Consider the following 16,352-nt stretch of genomic DNA (forward strand, 5'->3'; position numbering starts at 1 on the left):
ATACCAAGATGCGTGGTGTACTAAGTTTAGTTTGTTAAGTAAGAGTAATTTTGCCATCTCCTCGAACTTTCCTTCCTGTGAATGAGGTATGGAGTAAAATAATGAATTTATAAACAGAAAGTCACACCAAGTGACACCATCTCAGGTGTTAGAACAGAGTATCAAACGCAGGCCCAACGAGTTTGGCTGTGCCATTTCCTAGCAGTACCCTTAGGCAACATTGACATAATCGACAATTTCCATCTTATAAAGCTCATGTGAGGACTAATTAATGCACATGAAACACTCAGAACAATGTCTGGCACGTGGTAATAAGGACATAAATGTTATTAACTGTTTGCTTAACACTTTTATTTATCCCTGCTTTGGGGAATAGAAATAATTCATAATAATTTTGCTAACCTGAAATGTTTTAACGTTCATATCCATGGAATACAAAATACCTACTGACTATATGAACCATATAGTAAAATATACGATCTTCAATCTTCATTATCTAACAGTTTTCCTCCCCAAGTGGAGACAAACTAATAGCAGTAAAAGATAGCTTATATAAAATTAGGCTATAAAAATTGAGTCTCAAGTTACAGTAGATAGGCAAAAATAAAACCTGTGTACTACTCAGCTATTCAAAATAAGTATCTAAAAATGTAACAAAAATAGCATCATCTGGATTTAACATTTTGAAATTATTTTCCAAATTGAGGAACTAAATAATATTTAGAAACCCCAGATGATGCCAATGTACTAGTTTTCTGGGGATGCAGGCATCATCTTGAACTCACTCACTGGTTGTCTCCCAAGCCTTTCTTGATACCTAACATACACACTGGGGGAATGGAATATCAACAGTGCTTTACTAGGACAAGGATTCTTATGGAGAAGGTCTATCAGCATCCTGGGGGTTTGGGAGCTGTACATGTCTAGGTATACAATGCTACAACAAGTGATTCTAATACATCCTTTGGAGAGACAGGTGTCCCTTCCCCCATCCCCTTTTAAAATTCACTGACATAAAGAATCCTTGTATTCACAACCACATTTTATTTTGTGAGGCTGTGTTCCCTAATTGCAATGAATTTTCAATCTTTAAATAATATAACTATATAACAATTCAAAATAAACACTGTCCTGGATTTGAAAATGATAGCAGAGAATACAACTTAACAAGTGAACAAAGATTACATCATTTTTGCAGTTAGAAAACTATGTATCCACCCTTGAAATTCTTCAAGTAAGTCATCAAAATTTATTCACATCAACAGGATTAAATGATTAGGATGTATTATTCTTTGAAATTAAGACATTAAAGAACTGAGAAAAACAGCATGAATGACCACTTGCTGAAAAGAAAGCAATGTCAACACGTACCATTACGAGCTTTATGAGCTAAAATAATAATTAAGAGTCAAAACGTGTAACTGTGTTAGGTGACCCATTTTTGTTTTTCACTGCAGTTATCATTCTCTGGCCATTCAACCCAACTGGAGTTCAGAAACGTGTTTCAATGTACTTATCAGCATTTAGAAGCATAAACATGAACCTGTACTCCCAAACTAGCATCTCAAAGCTCCAGATCTACATCTGATTTGTACAACCATACTTGAGAAAAAATACAAATTTAACTTTACTGATTTTTAGTGGTTTAAAGTAGCACTTAAATTTGCATTTATTGAAATTTCATATGTAGTTTTTACACCTTTCATATTTATTAACTCAACAATCTGAATTGTTCTATTTCCCAAGGTGTCATAATTATTTAACTAGGGACTGAGAGCAATGAAACAACTGTGCTACCTAAACTACCAGTATCTTCCTATAGACAAACACCCTCCCATTACAGAAATCCAATTATGAAATCACAAGAGTGGAACCCTTCGGCTCACCATTCTACACCTGCCCTACTAGTGCTCAAGTATGGTAAAAGTATCCTGAGAATAATGTTCATGATAGTTTTCATCTGCATCTTAACTGCATCATGTAAAAGTGGAAAATGTAGAGATTAAGAGCATAAGGCTTATAATTCTACAGTACAAATGGAGACAAAATTAAATGCAGTAAGAGAATATTTGCCAAGTTTAAAAGGAAAATTATAACCCAAGAGACGCATGGGGGAAAATATTTAAGTGGAGCTTTTAATCCATTTTAGAATTCAGTTGTTGTAACTTGACCATAAATTTAAACAGAAACCATCTTCTGAGACATACATTCTAATATATGTATCAACAGTACTGATAGACAGCCAAGAGCTGGTTATTTCAACTCATTAGTAACATTCCATTTTTCTATCCAACATCAACCTATAGTGGTTTGCCCCAATTACACGGCTGAAACAGTCTTATGAAAACAAAATGAAACAAAATTAAATAAAATTGAAGATAAAAATACTTTGAAGTTAAAGCAAACTATAATCCTTGGTGGATCAATCATGTAAAAAACATTGGTGAAAGTTGGAAGCACAGGATAACTGACATGAATCTTCAGCACAAAGTACACCTTTGAAAACATGAAACGATGACTCTTTGGAGGACAATAGCTAAATACCCAAGAATCATCAGGTTTGAAAAATATTGCTTAATCACTCCCCAAAACACAGCTGCAAGAACTGAAGATCTTGTTAAAAAATACCAAGGTAATCATATTTATTGCATCTTTAGAATGCATTTTAAACAGAAAATTAACAGTGCACCCCAGCTTCACCAAAATATATATTTAAGAGAGGGGCAACCTAAGAAAGATATTTATAAACAAAGTATCGGCTGTATGTGCTTTTCAAGGGTCTGAATTAAATACAACCAGCTGCCAACTTTGTGCTCTGACATACTTGAATTAGTGGGTGTGTGCATACTAAATCATTTATTTTTGTCTATAATAAATGAAATAAAAACACTGCCCTATACAATCCACTATTAGCAGTGAGTACAACAGCAAAAAATTATTATACAATTTATACATACTAAAATATTTTCTCTCTAGAGATAACGTAAAACAAAACCCAATCATTAGAGGACTTAATTTGGGAATCTCAAAATACAAGAGGGGAAAACCAAATCCGGGAGTGTATAGAGCCCAAAATAAAGGTTCCTGGTCATAAGGCTAGAAGATTAGTAAGTGCATATGGTAGAATAAAGCATGCTCATCAAATGTATGCTTGGGTCTGTGTATATTTATCAAACCTTTAAATTAAACAAGACTAGCTAAAGAAGTGTCTTAAGCAGAGCAAGATAACTGGGAACTGTGTCATTTCTTTTACCATTTTTGTTACCCAACTTATACAATGCGCAAAGTGCTAAGCAACACTACAAAAACACATTTACATCAACACTGAAGACCTGGGGAAATGAAATTCAACAATTTTATTTTAATGAGCTGTATTTTCTAAATTTTTGTTTTATTTTTTCCTGTTTTCATACAGTATTGAAAACAAAACGCGGCACATTCACATTTTCCCGAGGAACTGTAAAGATGATCTCTACAGGGATAAACGTTGTAAAGCCTGAAGCTCAATCAACTGATGTTGAAAACTCTCAAAGGGAGTAAAGGCTTGATCTGAATGGTCTAGAACATGTACTGTAATTTAATAGAAGAGATGGTCGTCTTAATATTTAATGATTTAAAAGAACTTCTCAGTCCATGCGGAAGAGTACAGTCCAAGAATAAATCAAATTTCTGAACGCATTTTATGCTACATATGTGTATACTTTGCGATCCTCAGGTGTTCGTGCCAAATATTCTCTCTCAATAAGTCCTTCAATACGTTTCTTAATAACAACTGGACTTGGTAAGAATCGAGCCTTCAATTGCTGAGTTACCTAAAAGAGAAAGTAAAAAAAAACTAATTCCTACCAGAAAATTTTTAAAATGTATTAACACTTCCATATAAACACACAAAAATTCTTATCTTTGAAAAGAAGTGATGTGTCATTTTAAGATTCAGATCAAATTCTACTAATCAGATTACCAAATTCAAAAATTTAACTTTAAGAAAGTTTTATTTGAAAATGTAATATATGGGTTAGAACATGCCTCCTTCACATGAGAATATGAATGCTGAAGTGGGTTAGTAACTGAATTAGTTGGACTATATGAATGCATAGCACATTATGGTTTAACCATTCTGATGGTCTAAATGTACTAACCTCTCCGTTACTCTCCCAACTCACAGAATTTAGGAACCATGATGTATTTAAGAGCACAGACTCTGGACCCCAGAGTCTCTAGATTCAAATCCTAGCTCTCCCATTTATGACCACTGGGCTCCTGAGAAAGTAAAGTCATTGCATATGCTAAATGAATTAATGGTGCTTCCTGGTCCTGGTAAATGCTACTGTTGTCATTCTTTTCTCTAGCTGTTGTCAGGATTCTAGGTATTGTGACACATTGGTAAAAATAAAATGGTAACTACAGCAGCCGCTGAGTCTGTGCATTGTTTATCAGTCATTCTGCATTTATTTATTTATTTATTTATTTATTTATTTATTTATTTATTTATTCCGTGCTCTTAAACCTGCAAAGTGGGTTGTCTTCTACAAATGAGGAAAACAGCCAGACAGTAAGACCGACCTGCATGCATTATTGTAAACAGAGCCAGGAGTCAGAGATGAGAACCAAACCCTTCTGCCCGCAAAGATCGTTTTCCCCACTGACCCTTCGTGCCTCTCTTGCAGAACACCCATCCACCCAAAAGGCAGCTTTCCTTTTACTCCTATTGGAGAGTTCATTTCCCAGAGCCACAATGGATCGACAATTCTTTGAAATGTGAACTTCAGGACTTCTGCCTCTAGCTAAAAATCTATCTTCCTTCTGGTATTATCCCTCCAGTATCAACAAACTTGTTCTCAACCCATGTGAGATCTCTCATCCTCTGACCCTTTCTTCTAAGCTACTAACAATTTCTTCTGACCTACCTCCTTGATGGGGTCCAGACTGCAGGCAAGATCACTTTCAGCTACACTCTGAACAGTACCCTCAACTCCCAGATTCCTTTGGTACTCTTCAGCAAAAATCTGCTTCACATTTACATCATTCAGAATCTACAACTTGGGTTCCTTGCTGAGTAAAGTCATCATTTTTACACCTTTGGGGCAGACCAGGAGACAACAAGATGCGGCCCACAGGCCAAACAGCCCTGCGGCCTATTTTGTAAATCCTTACTGGAACACAGCCACACTCCTTTGCTTTTTATTTATTTATTTATTTATTTTTTTTAAGATTTTAGTTATTTATTTGACAGAGAGAAATCACAAGTAAGCAGAGAGGCAGGCAGAGAGAGGAGGATGCGGGGCTCGATCCCAGGACCCTGGGATCATGACCTGAGCCGAAGGCAGAGGCTTTAACCCACTGAGCCACCCAGGTGCCCCAGCCACACTCCTTTGTAATCAGTGGCTGCTTTCACACTACAACTGGCCATTACACAGATCTCTGGTACACACTGGTAACACAAACTTCATGTGTTCAAGTTCAGCAACTTCCTGAGCACCATTCACCTCACATCCTGTTTCAGTCTGCAATTCCTCACATTCCCACACCTTACACATACACATTTATTCACACTTGTATCCACCCTTGTTTAGTACACCCCTGCACCCTGCCCTGGGTTCTCGAGAGAGGCATAGTCAGTACTATCCTTGTCAACACGTCTACCACCCACCTGTGTTCCCTGCACAGTCCTCTCACCTTTCAACTGTCCCTCAACCCCCATTTTCTTTCAAGTATTCCTTCTTTATTCCTAGGACATAAACATGAGTATCTTCCCATCAGAAAAACAAAATCCAGGACACCCCAACTTAACACTCGGTCCCCTAGTACTGTTCTCTGCTCCTTCCCATGAGCCAGCATCTCAAAGGACAAGGCCCCTTCCTGGTGCTTTCAGCTCTACTTCCTTCTCGAAGCACTGCCATCAATGTCACTCTACCAGAGCCATGAAAATGGCTGAGAAAACTAATGAGTTACCTAATTAGCAACAGGGCATTAGTTTTGAAATGACTGACCAATCACTCATATAATTCTTTCTCTGCCAATGTGATATAAAAGTCAGCTTGTACAAAATACCGCAAATGCAGAACAGAGTAGCACGCTGCCCCTCCCTCCCTCCATTTAGCCTCCAAACCAGAGAACTAGGAGTCCTTGACTCCCTTTGTTTCCCATGACCAGTAAGTCCTATCGGTTCTACTTCCATTCATCTTCACTTAGCTCTCTATCCTCTACCAATACTTTATTCAGCCCTAATCATTCTTACCCATTCCAATGGCAACACTGACTTTTAAAAATAATGGTAGCTTGTTTATATTAAGTAGGGAAAATTTTTTATTCTTCGTGTGACAATTTTCTATTACGAATATATTAGTTCTTAAAGTGTGCACATATTTGGATGTACTGATGTGTTTAATTATCAAGTAACTGCCATACTTTTAATGATAAATGTTACCTAACTCCGGTTTCCTAATTTTAAAACTATATTTTAAACAACCTGAATATAGTGATTTCCTAAATGTGAACTGATAGTATTATTTTGCTTTTCCTACATTAATCTAGTCTTTAAGCACCCTCACCTCTGCTACTAATACATTGTGCTGCATCTTCTTTCTGGATTTCATTATCCGCACAATAGCAGCTTCTATCTCATGTTTTCTGTCGTCGTCCACTTTCTGCCTCGTTTCTTTCCTTTCTGGGTCAGATTCACCTTGTTTGGCAGCAACTAAAAGAGAAAGACACTTACCATGTAACTACCATTAATAAAAAAATGCAGTATATAAACAAACAATATAATTTAGAAAATTACCTACAAAGAAAAACCAATTTCAATATGAGTATACATTAATTCAAGTAAACATTCAAAAGGTGCCTAATTCAATGTTTAACAAATATTTAAACAATTAATAATCATGGATATTAAAAAATCTTACAATTCTAACTTATTCTTTTTAAATATTAGGAATTTAATTTTATAGAGATAATAAAACCAATTTTATTTTTATAAAATAGATTCCTCTTCTGGAAGAAAAATGGCAGCCAGATGTACTTAGTAGAAAAATTACCAGAAAATAATTTTCATTGCAGAGCCAACTAGTATTTTACTAACATCACCCCAAGACACTTTAAGGGAAGGAAAGAGTTATGTGTTGGCAAGATGCAGTTAACTCAATAGTTAGAAAGTACCACTAAGATGTCCTTAAAGGAATAAGTAATTTATCTGTACTTGTCACAGACTACCTAAAAATTTCCTATCATGTATCTTATTAATTTTTTTCCATCACAATCTCATTATCACTAATGCATACTCTATTCCAGCCTTCTGGGAAAGAGAAGTCTTACTCTGTTATTCCCTACTGTCTTCAAGGTAACTGCTCAGGGATTAAATACTGAAGTCCCTTTCTTTTACAACTCTGCTCTAACTGAAGTAAGAGAAAGAAAAATGGCATCTGATTTTTCATTTGGTCATCAGTAAGAGATAGATATGAAATTTCTGGAGGCAGAAACTGGAAATTACAAAGAAGCACGTAAGACATTGCTGACTTAGGCACAGGCACACCAACAAGACAGCAGACACTACAATTTAGCAGAACATCATCCTGGTGTGCGTATCTATTCAGGTGTTTCTCATTAGAACCCCTTGGTTAAGAATTCTATTTTCAGTATCTTTTCCCAAGTTAAAGATAATCAGTATCTTAACAAAAAAAGAGTAAAATTAGATTAAGATGACCTACTAAAAAAGAATAAATAATGCTTTTCCTCAACAAAGTCAATGTCATTAAAAAAAAAAAAAAGATACTGGTTTAGAGTAAATAGAAATTAAAAGGACATAAAAATCAATGTAATGCGGACACTATGATTGAATCCTGGATTTAAAAAGTGATGTGAAAGACAATTTTTCTTTTTTTACAATTTACTTATTTTAAAGAGAGTGAGTGTGTGTGTGTGAGTGTGGGTGGGGAACAGATGGAAAAGAGAGAATCTCAAGCAGACTCCGTGCTAAGTGCAGAGCCCAACTCAGAGCTTGATCTCATGATTCTGAGATCATGACTAGAGCTGAAATCAAGAGTTAGATGGTTAACCAACTGAGCCACCCAGGTGGCCCTGAAAGGCATTTTTGAGACAACTGTGGACAAATATATATGGGTGGTACACAAATATTTATTTATGCAAATAAATATGTATGGAATTACTAATTTTCTTGGGTATGATATAGTATTACAATTATTTTAGAAAATATATAGCCTAAAGGAGTAAATGTATGCTGAAGTATTTGGGGCAGGGAGAAGTGTGATGTTTGCTGAATAGCTGTAGCAAATATATACATAAACGTATATATTTGAGGAAAGGGCGAGGGTAGAGTCATAGGCACCAGAACAAACAGGACAAAAAGTTTAATGACTCATAAATACCAGTGATGGCCATATATCTTCATCCATTATGGTGTTTCTCACTTATTCTATGGATTTGAAAATATTTAAAATAAAATGTTGGAGGAAGAAATAATTTTTTAAAACAATCTACTTTGTTCTGTTGGTTTTGGCCACCTAAAGATGTCTAGTCCAAAATAAATGGAAAGACTGTGGTGATACATACTGAATTTAAATGTTTTATAAAATGTGAGGGCAGGAGCTCACTCCCAGAGCCTCACACCATACCCTGCCTTAAGAAGAAGGTAACAGAGGCATTTGCTTGTGTAATGGGGTACATATGTATCTGGCTTATCAAGGAAAGGGCAAGGGAAACGTGACCAGTGGTGGTGACTGGTGAACTATGGAAACCGCTGTAGATTACAACAAATCTTTTCAAAGGTTGTGTTATTTGATTAATACTTTTAACTTCTTTGAACTTCAATTAATGACTATAGAAAAGGCAGAATCAGGTAAGGACAGAAGAGTCTCTGCATTTTTGATTATGAGCCAAAAGGCAGGGCTGTATTTTGACAACTTAAGGAAATCTATGTGGTCACAATACTTAACACCAGGGAGAAAATTTTAACTTATACTAAATATTTTTAAGTGATGATAATGATCTAAGTAAATTTCAAAATGAAAACATTATTTCTTCACAGAATTTTATAGCTGAAAAGAACTTTAAAGACATCATCTAGTTGAATTTATCATATACAACTGTAGTCCCATTTTAATTAGATTTAAAGTACTATACACACACACTTAACATCAAAAAAATTTTTTTTTAATCTGAGAGAGGAAGCAAATGAGAGTGAAAGTGGGAGGAGGGCAGAGGAGGGAGGGCGAGAGAACCCCAGGCAGGCTCCACGCCTAGCACAGAGCCTCAGGCCTTGATCTCACAACTCCGAGATCATGACCTGAGCCGAAATTGAGAGCTGGACACCGAACTGAACAGGCCACCCAGGTGCCCCTAAAAAATTCTATTTTAATCAGATCTAAAATACTACACAAAGACCACCACCACCCACAATTAAAAATTCATGAAGAGAAGACTATTTTTTTGATAACAGTAACAGTATCTGAAACTACTACTATTGGACATGATGGAATCTGGGATTACAGAGTTACACTTAGGCTAAAGCATGGTGAAGTTTGGTAATTCAGATGTATGTACATCCCCGCACATCTTCCTCTAAATCTAAAATACAAACAAGTCCTAAGATCCAGAACCTGAATCTACCCCAAATTATAAAGTCTTATGTCTCACACTGGGGAAAACAAGGTATTTTATTCCATGAGTCTCTTTAGTGTAGTTCTATTTTATTTTCAATTTACATCTGTGTCCAAACATGGGGCCATTTTGGTGATGAAGATACAATGATATGGCCTGCAACTATGGGACAAAGTAGACAATGCTTTAAAAGAGACACCACTCTGCTTCAGAGGGCATACAAATACCAATTAGGGTCAAAAAGGTCAGCAGAAGGGTGTAGGTAACATTTTGAATGAACGTAATCTGGCAATCAATTACATATTTGACATAAAATAATTTTTAAAAAGACCTCATCTTTTTATTAGTGTAAAATGTGAACATAGTTTTTTGTAAATCAAAAGAACTGCAATCATTTTAAAAACTTATTTTAAAGTACTGTTTCAATACACAGACTTCATGCACAGCTGTGATGGATGAAGTTAGCCCTGGGAAGTTTATCTAACACTAAATCTGAAATCAGGGAGCAAACTATATATTAGAATTTTAAACATTCACAAAGATAAGCTGCCTTTTCCCCCTTAAATACACCAAAAACACACTTCATACATTATGGTAAATGTATAATTAACAGGATGCTCATTATTAATTAAAAGTAAAAACATACTAGAAATCATTCACAATAGGATCATATTTCTATGTTTTTAAAGTAGAGAGATAATACTGGTTTCAAGGTTTTGAAACTTAAAAGATTCTCTACTAAAACAAATGGCTGCATCTAAAAATCACACTAGATAACCACACTTTGAGAAATATATAAATCAGTTTTAAAAACAGATGTCCAGGGGCGCCTGGGTGGCTCAGTGGGTTAAGCCGCTGCCTTCGGCTCAGGTCATGATCTCAAGGTCCTGGGATCGAGTCCCGCATCGGGCTCTCTGCTCAGCAGGGAGCCTGCTTCCTCCTCTCTCTCTCTCTCTCTGCCTGCCTCTCTGCCTACTTGTGATCTCTCTCTGTCAAATAAATAAATAAAATCTTTAAAAAAAAAAAAAAAAAAACAGATGTCCAGGGACGCCTGGGTGGCTCAGTTGGTTAAGCGGCTGCCTTCGGCTCAGGTCATGATCCCAGCATCCTGGAATCAAGTCCCAGATTGGTCTCCCTGCTCAGCAGGGAACCTGCTTCTCCCTCTGCCTGCCTCTCTGCCTACTTGTGATCTCTCTCTCTGACAAATAAATAAATAAAATCTTAAAAAAAAAAAAAAAAGATAAAAATAGATGTCCATTATTGGTTAACTCAGCCAGTTAAAAAGTTATTCTGTTAACGTCTAATATATTAACAAAATTCTATTTCGTTACTGAAAACCGTACAGAAAGAAGTACACTTTTACAGTACCAGTTACTTTTTTAAATGCTTACTGTACTTAGATTCAACTGTATTTTGACAGGAACACATAAGAATAAAAACTACTTTACTCCTTAAGCCTACTGTCATGCAGCACCAGAAAAGCCTTACTTTTTAAAATTTTTTAAGATTTTATTTATTAGACAGACAGTGAGTGAGCACAAGCAGAGGGAGCAGCAGGCAGAGGGAGAGGAAGAAGCAGACTCCCTGCTCTGCAGGGAGCCCCATACCGGACTAGATCCCAGGGCCCTGGGATGAGGACTTGAGCTGAAGGCAGACACTTAACCGACTGAGTCACCCAGGCAGCCCAAGCATTACTTTTTTTAAAGACAGAACTCCAACAGATAATAATTTCTTTTGAGGCAAAAGATCATTTTTTTAAAAGAGGAACCATATAATCCCAGATACCTGTTTGAATCTTGACTCTGTGTAGTTTGGATGTGAACTGATCATTAACTGTGAATATGTGGCCATTTTCTATTTCCTTGGACTTGGGCTCTTTCGTAAGAACCCGCTGGGTTGGTTTACCACAGGCAAGGGACTGCAGAGCTCTAACAAGTTCTCTTTCGGGGATATCCGTCTCTTGTTGAATTTCCTGAAATTCCATCAGATTAACACAGTTAGACTTTTTGAAAGATTACAGTAGATTAGTTAATTAGTAAAGTAGAACTGACCAAGCAGTAAGTAGTCAGAGGGAATTCCATTGAAGAGATAATTTGCAACAAAGAGCTCCCTTTACAACAAAGAGTTTATAACAAAGAATAAGGACTCTTCACTAAAATCTCACTTATTTGGAGAAACTAGAGAGAAAGTTTTTCAAATTACAAAATATTGAAAAGACATGTACATTTTTGTTTCAGGAGATACAAGGCCTGGCTTAAAAATGTCATCTGGCAGAGTTTATTACTGACCTGCTTTAATATTTAGGTAAAAATAAAGTGTTAACCAACAAAGGACTGCTAATTTTGGAAATACTCTACAATCCTTCTCCCCAATTAATCCACACTACTTCTGCTCAGCAACTTCCTTCATAGAAAGAAGCAAAGTGAGCCTGAGCTAAGGCCTTCTATCATACAATCAAAATTTATAATCCAAGTTGACTGTATTTACTGCCTGTATGACCAAATGAAAAAAAATTAAACACCTAATAGTTAATTCTTAACATGAAAAAGAGTTAAGAAATATGATTTAGTTCCTACACATCTACAGGAATGTATGATGCCACCAGATCTCCACAGTAGGATATACAGCTCTGATTTACTGTACAAAGCTGTTTCTCAAAAGCAGCTCAAGAATAATGGGCATGAAGATGGGGATATTGATTATATAACTGATTTGAAGAATCATTCTCTCTTTCACAAATCTGAGCAACACCTCAGGCTGCTCTACAGGACTGTCTGGCAAGTGAGGATTCAGAGAAATGCGAATTTAGTGATGATGAGGCACATTCCTTTGCCTCAAATGATCTCTGTATGCCTAAATTAGCCACGTCAAATGCTATGTATGTTATTAATTCCAGCAAGTTAAATAGGTGCTATCAGAATGTTGATTATAACTATTATGTACATGCTAGAACTGACTTATTTACATATGCTACTGCTTAATCATATTCAAAGAACTAGAAATACCTTCTTAGGTGTTTTTTTACAATTACAGATCACTGCAGGAAGTGACTATTGCAATTCAGTGTGCATCCTTTATGACTTTTCCTACACATCTACATACACACACAGGAATACAAAGACACATGTATGTACATGAAGATGCCCATTCATACATATTACATACATATTAACATTAAACATACATGGGTTATCTACTCTATAATATGTAAACTTCCCATCTGAGCACATTTACCCTTTCATATTCTTTTGCTTTTATTGCCCCTTTGGTACAAGTCTTCTACCTTTCCTGTTAGAATAATTCCTAGGAAGATCATGATTCTTATTTAAAATATAACTTTCCTCATCTCATTTTCTTATCAACTCTGATTTACAGACAGGTTCATTTTTTTGGCGGGGGGAGGGTGCTGAAACCCGGGAACAAACCGACAAGTTGATCTTTCAACTGAACTCTCCTCAGAAGATGTTCTCAGTTGATTAGACATTGTCTACAAATTTTCTCACCTCCACATATTTTACCAAACCATTTTTTTTTCTTGGTGTGTTAGGACCTATAGAACAATACTGAGTAGCTGTAATAAAGGCAGATATCCTAAAGCTTGTTCCTAACTTTAATGGGAAGGGAGCTAATATTTTATTAACTACTGCTTGCTTAGGTCTCTCATCAGATATACCCTTATGATATTAAAGGTACTTCATTCTATTGTTAGGTGGTTAAGGGTCCTCCATATCCTGTAAATATGAAATGAAGACTAATTTCTACAAATGCTTTTTGTACATCTATAGAGATCATTAACTGATTTTCTTCTTGAAATGTCTGATAAGACAGCAAGTGGTCAGTAAAACTTAATTATTATTATAATAAAATTTAACAATACTAAAAAATTTCTTCTTTGCAGTTCAGGAATAAATCCTATTTGGACACAATGAATAATTCTTTCAATACACTGCTGAATAGGACTCGCTAATATTTGATTTAAGATTTGTGCATTTAAGGTTGAATAACCTATACAGCTTTTTCTTTTTTGTAGTCTCCTTATTCACTTTCAGTAATAAGGTTATGCTAGCCTTGGATATTTCCCAAAAGCAATATGGGTGTTTTGTTTCTGAGTTCAAAGTTCTCCACAGTAGGATATACAGCTCTGTATAAATTAAAGCTTTCACTTTAATTTGCTAATTCTGAAATCTTCTGTATCTTCCTTTTTATTGCCTGGTCAGTCATTACATCTGTGAGGGACGTCTATGATTGTGAACTGTGTGTTTCACCTTGTACTTCTAACCGTTTTCCTTTATATGATGTAAAAATATGCCATTAGTGATTGCTGTAACTTCTTAACAAAATATCAATTATCACTATTGTTCAATCATTCTCTATTTATAGTCTACTGCCTAATTTTGATCATCTTCTATTTATAGTCTACTGCCTGACGTTAATTTTGCTACTGTCCATTAGTTTTTATACTTCACACTCTTTCTCAGAAAAACTTAAGAACTATAATAAAGAACATTCAGAAAAATATGTATTAATACCCATATCTCTTTCAAAAACCAAATGCAGGTTACAATAGTCCAAGCTATAGACTTACCAGTTTATGTATGTCCTGATCTTAACCGTTTTAAATAATACAAACTTCTGTTACTTAAAGAAATACTTAAGAAGAGGAAAAAGTTTAGCAGCCTGAATACTGTGGATGAATGTGACACTATGAATAAATGCCATCTTTTGCATGCAGCTTCCATGATGGCCTGTAATGATTCTGGTATGTTTTACCCCTGTGTGATCCCCTTATCCTATCAGGGCTGACTTGGGTGATCAAGAAAATCAGAAAGTGACAATATCTGATTTCTAAGGCTAAGTCATAAAGGCACTTCAAGGTTCTGCCTGGGTCTCTTGGATTGCTGGCTTCAGGGAGGAGCATTAGCCACCAGGATGCAAGGACAATCGTGTGGTAAGGTCCATGTAACATTTCCCCATGTATTAACAGAGGAAATCAACTTGTCAGCCTTGTGGAAGAAGAGCATACCAATAGCTTGGAAATGCACTTTCCAGCCCCAGACAAACATTAGATGATTGACACTCCAGCTGACATCTTCACAACCTCATGAGAAACTCTGAGACAAAACTACCCAACCGACCCTCACCTAAATCTTTAACCCACAGAAACCAGGAAAGAGAATGAATTGTTAGTGGTTGTTTTAGCCACTAAGTTTTAAGATGTGTTATGTAGCATTAAGTAACTAATACACCATTTTACTGAACTTGTAAAGAAACAACACTGAGGTTTAAAAATCAGGTTCCTCTTAAAAAACATTAAAGTTAAATACTTTTAACTATCTTCTCTAATTTGTGGAGATGATTTCTGTAAGAGTCGGCTAACTTACGTGGCAGACTACAATGAAACACGTGGTATGAGTACAAACGTCAAGTGCCTTTCACAATGCCCCCTGTTCAAGATGCAAGCAGTCAGAAGGCTTTGGGAGCCACAGGAATAGCATATATATGCCATTTACACTCAGGCATCTGGTTTGTGACTTAGCTAAAATGTGAAACATTAGAGGAATTTTCTGCTTAATTTTATCCTCTACCTAATGATGCTCATTAGCATTAGTGATCTCAAGCTAGTTGGGAAAGGGAAGAGTAAGCCTGAACCACTAAAATTACTAGTAATTCTAATAATGGCTTTAGAAAATTAGTTTGTTTTTGTTTCTCCATTTTCACCAGCTCTTTACAAAACAGGACTCTGAAAACCAACATTAGCATTTATCAAGCAATTTATTTTGCTTAAAATGTATTACCCATGGCAGGTACAGATTAAAACTTTCAAGCTGTGAGAGATAATTTAATTCCACCTCTGTTTGAAGAGGTTTACCATTTGAGTAAGGGACTCAATACTTGCTTAATCAATATCCTTGGGAGTAAGTCACATGTAACTTGTCCTTGACAATTAAGATTACTCCCTAGGTAAGACACATCTGGAAAAAGGTAAGAGCAAAACCTCTTGACTTAGCTACTGACCTAAAACACTTGGGTTTCAAAACATTTCCTTGAGGTGTATCACATAAAAATGATCATCTCTTAATTACATCTTTCACATAAATCCAAGTATGAAGGCAGGTATTAAAATAGGCCTACAATTTAATTTTGCTCTAGATTTCGAACTTTAACTTATTTCTATGTTCACCTATATCTAAAAACTGACTTTCAATTTTAAGTATAAAACAGCTTTTCGAAACTATTTATTCTTTATCTTCAATTTAAACTTAAGAATCACATGATCTTTATTTCAACTCTAATGTACCCATTAAAGGTAAGGGAAAAGTCCAAATGAATTTAATGTAATCAAAGGACTTAAAGGAGGAAAGAAAAAAAAAAAAAAAAAAGATGGTTATACAAAAGAAAACTGACACTATCAAACTGGTATGTAACTAGCCTAAGGATAGATGCAGAAATCAATGAAACAGCTCAGAGTGTAGAAACAGACCACACATATATGGTTAATTGATTTTTTTTTCGTAAGGGTGCCAAGGTAATTTAAAGGGAAAAGAACAAACTTTCTGACAAATGATAATGGAAATGAACAACTATCTGTGTGTGTAAGGGGGTATAAATCTTCATTTTTATATATTTATTTTTTAAGCAAACTCTACCTACAACATGGAGCTTGAACTCATGACTCTGAGATCCAGTCATATGTCCTACTGACGGAGTCAGCCAGCCACCCCAAGCAGGTGAAATAA

The 16,352-nt window shown here is 35.7% G+C and overlaps 1 protein-coding gene across 3 annotated transcripts in view; it reads right to left on the reverse strand.

The window, feature by feature from the left end:
* Window positions 1–1,226: 1,226 nt before the first annotated feature.
* Window positions 1,227–16,352, reverse strand: part of CUL3 (cullin 3) — a 94,804-nt gene continuing 79,678 nt past the window's right edge. For all 3 annotated transcript variants that reach the window (XM_032354978.1, XM_032354979.1, XM_032354980.1), the window contains 3 exons: window positions 11,401–11,587; window positions 6,552–6,697; window positions 1,227–3,812 (listed from right to left, as the gene is read on the reverse strand). In XM_032354978.1, coding sequence (XP_032210869.1) covers window positions 3,681–3,812; window positions 6,552–6,697; window positions 11,401–11,587 — 465 coding nt within the window. In that variant the 3' untranslated portion in view covers window positions 1,227–3,680. The remainder of the gene's footprint in view (window positions 3,813–6,551; window positions 6,698–11,400; window positions 11,588–16,352) is intronic.

This window comes from Mustela erminea, chromosome 8 (assembly GCF_009829155.1).
Source record: "Mustela erminea isolate mMusErm1 chromosome 8, mMusErm1.Pri, whole genome shotgun sequence".
In the NCBI taxonomy this organism is placed as follows: Eukaryota; Metazoa; Chordata; class Mammalia; order Carnivora; family Mustelidae; genus Mustela; species Mustela erminea.